The 12,484-nt window shown below is 46.7% G+C and overlaps 1 protein-coding gene across 4 annotated transcripts in view; it reads right to left on the reverse strand.

Moving 5' to 3' along the window:
* fgfrl1 (fibroblast growth factor receptor like 1) overlaps positions 1-12,484 on the reverse strand; it is a 340,863-nt gene that overhangs the window by 11,704 nt on the left and 316,675 nt on the right. For all 4 annotated transcript variants that reach the window (XM_033034805.1, XM_033034829.1, XM_033034814.1 and 1 more), the window contains one exon: positions 11,976-12,329. In XM_033034805.1, coding sequence (XP_032890696.1) covers positions 11,976-12,329 — 354 coding nt within the window. The remainder of the gene's footprint in view (positions 1-11,975; positions 12,330-12,484) is intronic.

A 12,484-nucleotide genomic window follows, 5' to 3' on the forward strand; every position in this document is an offset into this window, starting at 1 on the left:
AGTCCCAGTTCTAGTTCAATTCATTAATCTGCAATTGTGAGATATTCAAAAAGTTAAAGAATATATTATTTTCATTTAATCCTTAATGTGTTTGCTACTGGAATAAGAAGATATTACGTGTTTGAAACATTCTCTTCTCTTCATTCACAAATGATGTGAAAAAATATATTTAATGTGAGGAACAGGGGTGCCAGGTAGCGGGGTGTAACAGCGAGAGAGAGGGGGGGGCAGACACGGGGAGAGACTGGACCAGCGGAGGGATATTCTTGGCAGCTGAGCTGCTGCGTGTGTACAGGCCTACGTTTCGTCCGTGGTCGGGGTCGAGCCCGGGTCTCTGGCACTGCAGCTGCTGTTGAGTTGCTGTAGGGCCGTCTCCGTCCCCTCCCGGGTGTCCCATCCCTGTCCGGGAGCGGCCAGACATGTCCGGGGTGGCCCTGGACTGGCGGGGCACTGGCCCAGAGCGGTGTGGGCCTCGGTATTGGAGCTGGTGCGGAGGAAAGGCACTGGCTCTGGCTTGGCTCTGCTCCGACTCCCGGGAGGGCCATTCCCCAGTGGGCCGGGGACCGTCGGCTGTGCCTCTCGCCTTGTCCAGTGGCTGTCGGTTGGCTCCCTCAGTGCCGGCGGGTGCCGGGTATCGGTCATCAGCGGGGATGCACACGGGATGCTGGGGTGGCTCGACATCCCAAATGCACCACCTCACACCTCTCTGTATTAAATTCCATCAACCCTTCCCCCGCCCACCTGGCTAATCGATCCAGATCCTGCTGCAATCTTTCACAACCATCTTCACTATCTGCAAAACCACTCACTTTTGTATCTTCTGCAAACTTCCTAATCTTGCCGTGTATGTTCTCATCCAAATCATTGATGTAGATGACAAACTGTAACGGGCCCAGCACCGAACCCTGAGGCACACCACTAGTCACAGGCCTCCAGTCTGAGAAGCAACCTTCCACGATCACCCTCTGCTTCCTTCCATGGAGCCAATTTGCCATCCATTCAGCTATCTCTCCTTGGATCCCATGAGATGCAGCCTACCATGCGGCACCTTGTCGAACGCCTTACTAAAGTCCATGTGTGTGTGTCCATTCGTGGCTGGTGCTCGGGTTTCACCGGTACAGGGGGGGGTGGCTGTCGGCCGCTGGGTGGGGCGGGAGGTGCGACTGGTGGTCCCCGGCCTGGCGGGGAGCAGGTTCCTCGGCAGTTGGAGCGGAGTTGGGCAGGAGTTGCGTTTCTTCTCCGGTCTGGCTGTGGGCCTGGGGCCGCGGCTGCTCCGGGCCGGTGTCCCGTCGGTCCGGGGTCGCCCCGGGCATCTCCGGCCGCCCACTGTCCAGTGGCTGCTCGGCGGTGCTTGCGGCGCTGGGGACCCGGGTTCGATCCCGGCTGCGGATAGGGCGCAGATCCGTATACGCGCTGCATCTCCGCTACCGAGAATGGATTGTGGGAGAAAACCAACCCAGGTCACGGGAAGGACGTACAGACTCCGTACAGACCGCACCCGTAGTCGGGATCGAACCCGGGTCTCCAGCGCTGCATTCGCTGTGAGGCAGCAACTCTACCACTGCGCCACCATGTTGGTGAAAGAGTTGCTGCCTTACAGCGCCAGAGACACGGGTTCGATCCTGACTACGGGCGCTGTCTGTACGGAGTCCCCGTGACCTGTGCAGGTTTTATCTCACAATCCAAAGACATACAGGTTTGTAGGTTAATTGGCTATGTATAAGTGTAAATTGTCCCTCGTGTGTGTAGGATAGTGTTAGTGTGCGGGGATCGCTGGTCGGCGCGGACACGGTGGGCTGAAGGGCCAGTTTCCGTGCTGTATCTCTGAACTAAACTAAACTATTCACCGCTGCCTGCACTTAAATTCACAATTTGTGAATTGTGAATGAAAGAAGAATGCAGCAGCTCATGACAAATTATCTTTTGTGTAAATTATGCAAAAAGATTTAATCCACATTCTCCTTTCAGTGACGATTTTTTCTTCCCATCATTTATCTGCTCTAAATGGATCTTCTTAAAACCTATCATGGCTCCTGCTCCTATTGTCTTCACATTCCAAAGTTAGAGGTAGGAACTGTGCCTTACAGGCCATTTCAGAGGGCATCTACGGGTCAACTACAAGGCAGTGGTCTGGGTTCGCTTGTAGGTCAGTATAGGGGAGGAGCGTAGCGCACCTATCACCCAGGCCAGCAGTGAACAAAACAGGTTTGTCATCTTGACGCAAGGAACTGCACATGCTGGTTTACAAAAAAAGACACAAAGTGCTGGAGTAACTCAGCGGGTCAGGTAGCGTCTCTGGAGTACATGAATAGATTACTTCAATTTTAAAAGAGTCCCAACCTGAAATGTCACCAATTCAAGTTCTCCAGAGATGCAGCCAGACCCACTAAGGTGTTTCATGTTAACCTGTTAACTTCCAGTTCAAAAAGTGTAAGAAAGAACTGCAGATGCTGGTTTAAATCGAAACATGTCCCACTGAGTTACTCCAGCATTTTGTGTCTAGCATGCAGGTCAATGTTGGCATGCCTTTTTTATTTAGTGTATCATTTCATGATTTAACAGTTAATGTGAGGTACACATTCTAGAATAGAAAACGTGGATATCTTCAGATTTTCCTCATGCACCTTTTCACATTTAGACTTGTAAGCCTCTCGGCTGTTTCATCTCATCATGCAAGCTATCTTGTAACAGTCACTCCCTGGGCTCAGTGAACATTGTAAGATCATAGAGTCATAGTCATACAGCCCTTCGGCCCAACTTGCCCACACTGACCAACATGCCTCTTCTAAACTAGTCCCTCCTGCCTGCCTTTAGCCCATATCCCTCTAAACCTTTCTTATTCATATACCTGTCCAAATATTTTTTAAACATTGTGATAATACCTGCCTCAACTACCTACTATGGCAGCTTGTTCCATACACCAACCACCCTTTGTGTAAAACAGTTACCCCTCAGGTTCCTAGGAAATCTATCCCCCCTCAACTTAAACCTATGTCCTCTGGTTCTTGATTCCCCTGCTCTGGGTAAAAGGCTTTGTGCATTTACCCGATTTATTCCTTCAGATGAAGGGACAAGAATATTTTGAATGGCCCTTCCATAATCTAGGGTACTGATTCATCTCTAACCCTCTATAAGGATATTGATACATTCATATCCAAGATAACTGCATTTGTAGACTCTGCCCAAAGCATGCATACGGTCAACTACCATAATGGTAATAGTGGTACAGAACCAGTGGTCCATTGCTGGCTGTAGAGGAGGTGATAACGAAGGGATATGAACAGTGAAACTAGCAGGACAGCTAGGGTGGGGGAGGGACGGAGAGAGAGAGAGAGAATGCAAGGGTTACTTGAAATTATAGAAATCAACCCGCATACCGCTGGGTTGTAAGCTGCCCAAGTGAAATATGTTCCTTCAATTTGCGTGTGGCCTCACTCCAGTTTCCCTCACCCCTAAACCCTCAGTCTGAACAAGGGTCTCGACCTGGAAAGTCAACTACTCCTTTTCTCCAGAGATGCTGCCTGTCCCGCTGAGTAAAGGGCCAGCCCCACTATACGAGTTTACCCAAGAGCTCTCCCGAGTTTAAAAAAAAAATCAAACTCATGGTAAGTACGTAGAATGTACGTAGCGGGTACGTCGGAGCTCGGGACGTCTCTTAGCGGCACGTAACGCTAACGGCAGGTACTTGGGAAACGTGGTAAGCTCGTGAAGTTTGTTCAACATGTTGAAAAATGTCCACGAGAGCCCCGAGTACCTACGAGCGGCTATTACCGTAATTCTCCGAGTTCGAATCAGGGGAAACTCGGGAGAACTCTTGAATGACCTCGTATAGTGGGACAGGCCCTTTACTCCAGCATTTTGTGTCTATCTTTGGTGTAAACAGCTCCTTCCTACACATTTTAATAGTGGTGCCTGCTATTGATTAAATGCAAGGGGACGAAGTTGACCATTGACGGGTTCATTTCTCCTTCTACTGTTCCTGCCTGTCCTTTCCCTGCAGTCCCTCAGATTGAGAATGATGCTTCCTTTATCCGGTGTTGTGGGTTCTGAGGTACTTAATGAGCCCAATGTGAGACTGCGGACCCCTCCAAGAGGTGGTGGCTGGCAGAACAGGCGGGTGGATGAATGGTTTGTCAGGAGCTCCATTCCTTCTGTCACTTTGGGCAGCACAGTGGCGCAGCTGGTAGAGCTGCTGCCTCATAGCGCCAGAGTCCTGGGTTCGATCCCGACCACGAGTGTTGTCTGTACGGAGTCTGTACATTCTCCCCATGACCATGTGGAATTTCCCCGGGTGCTCCGGTTTCCACCCACACTCCAAAGACAGTACAGGTTTGTAGGTTAATTGGATTCGGTATAAATTGTCCCTAGCGTGTACATAGAACATTGAAAACAGGTGCAGGAGTGGGACATTCGGCCCTTCGAGCCAGCACCGCCATTCAATATGATCATGGCATCATCCAAAATCTGTATCCTGTTCCCGCTTTCTCCCCATATCCCCTGATTTCCCTAGCCCTAAGAGCTAAATCTAACTCTCTCTTGAAATCATCCAGTGAATTGGCTCCCACTGCCTTCTGTGGCAGAGAATTCCACAGGGTAGTGTTAATGTATGGGGATCGCTGGTCGGCGTGGACTTCACAAGTTACAGGAGTAGAATTAGGTCACTCAGCCCATCGAGTCTACTCCACCAATCAATCATGGCTGATCTCTGCCTCCTAATCCAATTTTCCTGCCTTCTCCCCATAACCCTTGGCCCCCATTCTAATCAAGAAGTCTTAGGAGGTTGAAGGGTTTCCTTCCACACTACAAAGATGTACAGGATTGTAGGTTAACTTGGCTTCGGTAGAAATCGTCCCTGGTGTGTAGGATAGTGTTAATGTAAGGGGAACGCTGGTCAGCGTGGACTTATCATGCCGAAGGGTTTCCTCCCACCCTACAAAGATGTACAGGTTTGTAGGTTAACTTGGCTTCGGTAGAAATCGTCCCTGGTGTGTAGTGTGAAGGTATGTGCTAGTGTACAGGGATTGCTGGCTGGCGCCGACTCGGTGGGCCGAAGGGCCTTATTTGGCGCTGTATCTCTAAACTAAAACTAAATTCAATTCAGAACTACGAAAGAAAACAGAAGGGTTGGATCTAATAATTTTGAAAGTGATATTCATTCTGCTCTCTGTCAAGAAGTATAATATTATTGGTTCCAAAAGGTTTAGCACCTCATTTTAAAAGGTTATAGTTGTGCTGTTTTGATTTTTGCTGAGTTCCAGCATCAACCTCACACAATTTGACTTGTAAAACAACCCAGAAATTGAAGTAATTTGCAAGTGTTGTGCATGATTGTGCCTCAATATTGGTTACTGCCACGAACAGTAAATCCAGCAGCAATTATTTGTCCCTGGATTTCTTCCACTATAAGCATTCAGCTTTGATTAATTCTGTTGAATACAACATGCACAAACATGAATGATGCCCTGAATTGTCAGCTTCACATTTAATCAACACCATTAATCATGTTTCAACTCTATGCATTGAAAAGTACTAATTCAATGTTGTTTGTATAATTTTCCAGTTGAAAATCAGCTTGGTACAAACCTGCACATTTAATCCTTTCATTCTGATTCATTTAATTTATTTCAGTTTAATTTATTCATGGCAGAAATACTTGCATCAGCGACTTCGAACATCAAAGCAGACCGTCCAATTTAAGTGAACTGCACTGACAAATCACCTTTGACAATGCTCTAAATCTCTGTTAACAAACGAGTGCAGATCTATTTATTCAACGTGACCGACTTGTAACTCACGAGTGAATCTTCCTGTTCTTGAAGTGAGTGGAAAAATTGATTATTTTTCCATTCGCATAGTGTGTGCAGTCAGACGTTTGCTTTCTCAAGCCAGGTAAAACTTTTTAAGAAGGAACTGCAGATGCTGGAAAATCGAAGGTAGACAAAAATGCTGGAGAAACTCAGCGGGTGCAGCAGCATCTATGGAGCGAAGGAGATAGGCAACGTTTCGGCCCAAAACGTTGCCTATCTCCTTCGCTCCATAGATGCTGCTGCACCCGCTGAGTTTCTCCAGCATTTTTGTCTATCAGGTAAAACGTTGTCAGTTTAAAGCTTTCTTCAGCCTGCCACAACAATGTTGTCATTGGAAATGAAAAGCAAGGGCGAGATGGGTGTTTGAGTTAATATTGCCTGCTTCATGATAACATCTAAAGTCAACATTAGCCCAACGTGCCCTCATGTCAAAAAGGATGCAAAGATAGAGAGAAGACAGACACTTAATGCTGGAGTAACTCAGCGGGTCAGGCAACATCTCTGGAGAAAAGGAATAGGTGATGTTTCGGGTTGGACCCTTCTGCAATCTTCGAGTCTTCTTGAGTCTGAAGAAAGGTTCCAACCTGAAATGTCATCTATATCTTTTCTCCAGAGATGCTGACTGATCGTTGAGTTACTCCAGCATTTTGTGTCTATCTTCGGTAAACCAGCATCTGCAGTTTCTTCCTACACCGATGTAGAGAAATTACTTTCCCTGCTTTCCTCATTGGATCAGTTTGTTACTTAAGTTCTAGTTGATACCAAACTACACAAAGTTTGCCATTAGTTTATGACGAACTACACCCAGTTTGTCCCCACTGCAAAAGAGTCTGAAGAAGGGTCCCGACCTGAAACATCACCCATCCATGGACTCTGAAGGGTCCCAACCCGAAACGTCACCTATCCATAAAGTTTGACGAAAGGTCCCGATCCAAAATGCCACCTATCGATGCTCTCCAGAGATGATGCCTGACTGGCTGAGTTACTCCAGTAAACCTGCCTCTCCAGTTCCTGATTCTACTTTTTGTCCCACCCGTTAATAGTTGAAATGAACTACACAGTCTGGAATTATTTTATGCCTGATCTGTGGAGGCCAGGGGAACTGCAGAGGTAGGGAACTGTAGAAGCTGGGGAACCTAAGAAGGGTCTCAACCTGAAACATCACCTTTCCATGTTCTTCAGCAGTGCTGCCTGGCCCACTGAGTTACCCCAGCACTTTGTATCCTTTTGTAGAGGCTGGGCAACTGGAGAGGCAGGGAACTGTAGAGGCAGGGGGACCGTGGAGAGAGGGGGACAACAGAGGCAACAGAATTGTAGAGACAATGTTCTCAATGTTCACATCAATGTTCTCCAGAGATGCTGCCTGACCCGTTGCTTTACTCCAGCACTTTGTGCCCTTTTGTAGAGGCAGAGGAATTGTGGAGACAGGGGAACTGTGGAAGCAGGGAACTGCCACCACTTCAACTGCGGTAGATGAAATCAGGTCTACGCGGTGATAAGGCTGAGTGCCTGGCTGCTGACTTAACCGTCACCTGCAAATCTAGGCTTTCTCACCAGTCTGTTCAAAGAACATAATGATCCCACTGGTTTGGGGTGAGCTGCTAGAGCTGCTGCCTCACAGCGCCATAGACCCGGGTTCGATCCTGATCTTGGGTATTGTGTCAGCAGAATTTGTATGGTCCCCCTGCGCCCTTGTGGGTTTCCTCCAGGTGTTCCGGTTTCCTCCCGCATCCCAAAGATGTGTTGGTTTGTAGGTTAATTGGCTTCTGTAAATTGCCCCCAGTGTGTAGGGAGTGTGATAACATAGAGAGTGTGAACGCATAGTATTGTGTTGCAGTAACTCAGCGAGACATGATTTGGGTACAGTTGGGTACAGTTTTGGTCTCCTAATCTGAGGAAATACATTCTTGCCATAGAGGGAGTACAGAGAAGGTTCACCAGACTGATTCCTGGGATGGCAGGACTTTCATATGAAGAAAGACTGGATAGACTTGGCCTGTACTCGCTAGAATTTAGAAGATTGAGGGGGGATCTTATAGAAACTTATAAAATTCTTAAGGGGTTGGACAGGCTAGATGCAGGAAGATTATTCCCGATGTTGGGGAAGTCCAGAACAAGGGGTCACAGTTTAAGGATAAGAGGGAAGTCTTTTAGGGCCGAGATGAGAAAATCATTTTTTACACAGAGAGTGGTGAATCTGTGGAATTCTCTGCCACAGAAGGTAGTTGAGGCCAGTTCATTGGCTATATTTAAGAGGGAGTTAGATGCGGCCCTTGTGGCTAAAGGGATCAGGGGGTATGGAGAGAAGGCAGGGATGGGATACTGAGTTGGATGATCAGCCATGATCATATTGAATGGCGGTGCAGGCTCGTAGGGCCGAATGGCCTACTCCTGCACCTATTTTCTATGTTTCTATGTTTCTATGATGGGCTGAATGGCCTAATTCTGCTCCTAGAACTTATGAACTTATTTGAAATACAACCTGAAATACAAGTTGGCCTTTAAACAAGCACCCACAGAAAAGAAAACTTTTTTTTTGAAATAGGCCAAACAGAAATCCCAACACTAATTTCCAAAGCTCTACTAATGTTTGCACTGAGTGTCAGCTCTGGCCAAGCGGAAAATGCATGATTTGGTGACCTTCTCTGCCTTTGACTGATCGGAAGCAAAATCCTAAAGCTGCCACTTGGCAGCCAGTTCTGACTTCTCCTTTCCTGTGTAGATGTAGTTAGCATGTGATTAACACTATGCTATATTAATCCAAGTGAGGTCATGCTGATGTTAATCTTCCCCATCGCTCACCGGAGCCACCTGGGAGAAGTCAAAACATAAGAACAGCGGCACGGTGGCGCAGCGGTAGACTTGCTGCCTTACAGCGCTGGAGTTCCTGACTACAGGATCTGTCTGTACGGAGTTTGTATGTTCTCCCCGTGACCGTGTGGGTTTTCCCCTGGGTGCTCCAGTTACCTCCCACATTCCAAAAAAACTACAGATTTGTTGGTTACTTCGGCTTTGGTTGGAAAATAGTGCAGTACTCCCAAAAAGTTAATTTGCAAGTCGAATCGGTAGTAAGGAAGGCAAATTCGGAGAATAGTGCAGTTTATGGGGAATGCTGGTTGGCATGGACTTGGTGGGCCAAAGGACGTAATTCCATGTTGTATCTCTAAACTAAACTAAACTAAACTAAACTAAACTAAACTAATCAGGAGCAGGAATGGCCAATTTGACACCTTGAACACATTTCAATGTTTAATAAGATCGTGGCTGATCTTTTACCTCAGAGCCATCTTTCTCCATTAATCCTAATCTCTTGATTTCCTCAATATCTATAGGTCTATTAATTTGGATTAGAGATACAGCATGAAAACAGGCCGTTCATTCCACCAGGTCCGCAACTACCAGCGATCACCCCGTACACTAGCAATATCTTACACACTAGGGGCAATTCTCATTTTTTTCCAAAGACAATTAACCTACAAAGCCTGTATGTCTTTGGAGTGTGGGAGGAAACTGCAGCACCCAGGGAAAACCCACACGGTCACAGGGAGAACATACAAACCGTGCAGACATCCCCCTGTAATCGGGCTCAAACCAGGGTCTCTGGCGCTGTAAGGCAGCAACTCTATAGTTACACCACTGTGCTGCCCCGAATATACTTGTTGATGCAATCTACTCAGACACTGACGCTCCACAGGATAGAGAATTCCAAAGATTCACCACCCCTGGATGAAGAAATCTCAACTCGTCATTGAAACTTGCAGAATAATGAAAGGCACAGATAGAGTTGGTGTGGAGAGGGTGTTTCCACTGGCAGGAGAGTCTCGGACTAGAGATCAAAGCCTCAGAATTAAAGGGCACTCTGAAAAGAGGTGAGGAGGAACCTCTTTAGTCCCTAATCTGTGGAACTCATTGCCACAGAGGGCTGAGGAGGCCAAGTCGGTGGATATTTTTAAGGCAGAGATAGACCATTCTTGATTAGAACGGGTATCAAGGGTTATGGGGAGAAGGCAGGAAAATGGGATTAGGAGGCGGAGATCAGCCATGATTGCATGGCAGAGTAGACTCGATGGGCCGAATGGCCTAATTCTATTCCTAAAACATGTTAACTTGTAACTTGTGAACTTGTCTCTGTTCTCTGACCAATCCTTTATTTTGAAACTGTGACCCACAGTTCTAGACTCACCAGCCAGAAAATAACCCAATCCTTGCATCCAAATATCAAGCCACGTAAGAATAGCATCTTCATAATAGTAATTGAGTCAGCAACTAGTGACATGTTTACAATAGAATTGGAGTAACCAACTAAAGATGCCTTTACAACAATATTGGAGTTGACACCTTAACGATAACTTTACAACCAAGATTGGAGTCACCAACTAAACGCATCACCTCACCAATATTGAAGTTATTAACTAATTACTTCTTTACAACAGAATTAGAATTCATAAGATCATAAGACTTAAGACGCTGTCCCACTGTACGAGCTAATTCAAGAATTCTCCCGAGTTTCCTCTGATTCAAACCCGTAGAATTACGGTAATAGCCGCTCGTAGGTACTCGGGGCTCTCGTGGACATTTTTCAACATGTTTCATTTTTCAACATGTTGAAAAATCTTCACAAGTCTTCACGAGCTTACCGCGTTAATCGAGCACCTGCCGTTAGCGTTACGAGACACTAAGAGACGTCCCGAGCTCAGACTTACCCGTCACGTACATTCTATGTGCTTACCACGAGTTCGATTTTTTTTTAAACTCAGGAGAGCTCTTGAATTACCTCGTACAGTGGGACAGGCCTTTTAGCAGCAGAATTAGGCCATTTGGCTCATCCAGTCTGTTCCGCCATTCAATCATGGATGATCTACTTTTCCCTCTCAACGCCATTCTCCTGCCATCTGCCTATACCTGGTGACACCATGTTCAAGAAGGAACTGCAGATGCTGGAGAATCGAAGGTAGACAAAATTGCTGGAGAAACTCAGCGGGTGCGGCAGCATCTATGGAGTCTGAAGAAGGGTTTCGGCCCGAAACATTGCCTATTTCCTTCGCTCCATAGATGCTGCCACACCCGCTGAGTTTCTCCAGCAATTTTGTCTACCTGTTGACACCATTACTAATCAAGACCCTATCAATCTCCACTTTAAAAATACCAAATGACTTGGCCTCCACTGCTGTCTGTGACAACGATTCATCACCCTCTGACCAAAGAAATTCCTCATCCTTCTAAAAAGTACTTCCTTTTATCCTAAGGCTGTGCAATCTGGTCATTGACTCCTCCCACTACTGGAAACGTCCTTTCCATATCCACTCCATCTAGGCCTAGATGCCAGCTAATCGCATTTTTACAACAATAAGTTGTATTTGAGTTAGCACTGATTGCCACTTTTCAGAAGTGAAATATTTCCTAATGCCATTTATAGAAACATAGAAACATAGAAAACAGGTGCAGGAGTAGGCCATTCAGCCCTTCGAGCCTGCACCGCCATTCAATATAATCATGGCTGATCATCCAACTCAGTATCCTGTACCTGCCTTCTCTCCATACCCCCTGATCCCTTTAGCCACAAGGGCCACATCTAACTCCCTCTTAAATATAGCCAATGAACTGGATTCAACTACCTTCTGTGGCAGAGAATTCCACAGATTCACCACTCTCTGTGTGAAAAATGTTTTCCTCACCTCGGTCCTAAAAGATTTCCCCCTTATCCTTAAACTGTGACCCCTTGTTCTGGACTTCCCCAACATCGGGAACAATCTTCCTGCATCTAGCCTGTCCAACCCCTTAAGATTTTTTGTAAGTTTCTAAAAGATCCCCCCTCAATCTTCTAAATTCTAGCGAGTACAAGCCGAGTCTATCCAGTCTTTCTTCATATGAAAGTCCTGACATCCCAGGAATCAGTCTGGTGAACCTTCTCTGTACTCCCTCTATGGCAAGAATGTCTTTCCTCAGATTAGGAGACCAAAACTGTACGCAATACTCCAGGTGTGGTCTCACCAAGGCCCTGTACAACTGCAGGGTCTTGCAGGGTCGGATGCGTCGTGTTCATTTTCAATGTTCCAACTGTGTGTTTGAGAACTTCAGAATCTCCGCCACCCAATGCTTGAAAACCCACCAAATAAAGCAGTATCTTTACTTCCAGAGTATGAGTGTGGAGGAAAGGAACCTGCCTACCTGGCAACACAGTAAGGAAGGCACTCCTGAAGCTGTAACCCATGGTGTTAGCACCCAAGCAGATATACATCCCTGCATCCTCCTCCTTTGCTCTGGAGATCATCAGTTTGTTTAAGTAAGAGCCATCGGGCCGGGACCACACCTCGCCGGTCGGCAACACGACAAACTTCTGCCCACCAACGTCGATGGTGGAGTTGTACTTGTTCTCGCTTCCATACTCCACTCTCTTTAGCCACTGGATCACAGGCTTGACGTCACTGCGGACCTTGCACTGGAAGGAGGTGGTCCCTCCGTAATCGACCGTGGTGTTTACGGGGTGGGTTCCGGTCAGGATGGGTTTGGACCTGGTGGTCTCTGCAAACAACAAGAGAAGTGGCAGGTCGTTAGTGTCAAATGGCTGCACAAACTGCAGCATGCAAAGGCAAGTTAGACCTCATCACATCCACAGCTAAATTTAGTTTAGTTTAATTTATAGCTTAGCTTAGTTTGGTTTAGCTTAGTTTAGTCCA

Source organism: Amblyraja radiata, chromosome 1 (genome assembly GCF_010909765.2).
Source record: "Amblyraja radiata isolate CabotCenter1 chromosome 1, sAmbRad1.1.pri, whole genome shotgun sequence".
NCBI lineage: Eukaryota > Metazoa > Chordata > Chondrichthyes > Rajiformes > Rajidae > Amblyraja > Amblyraja radiata.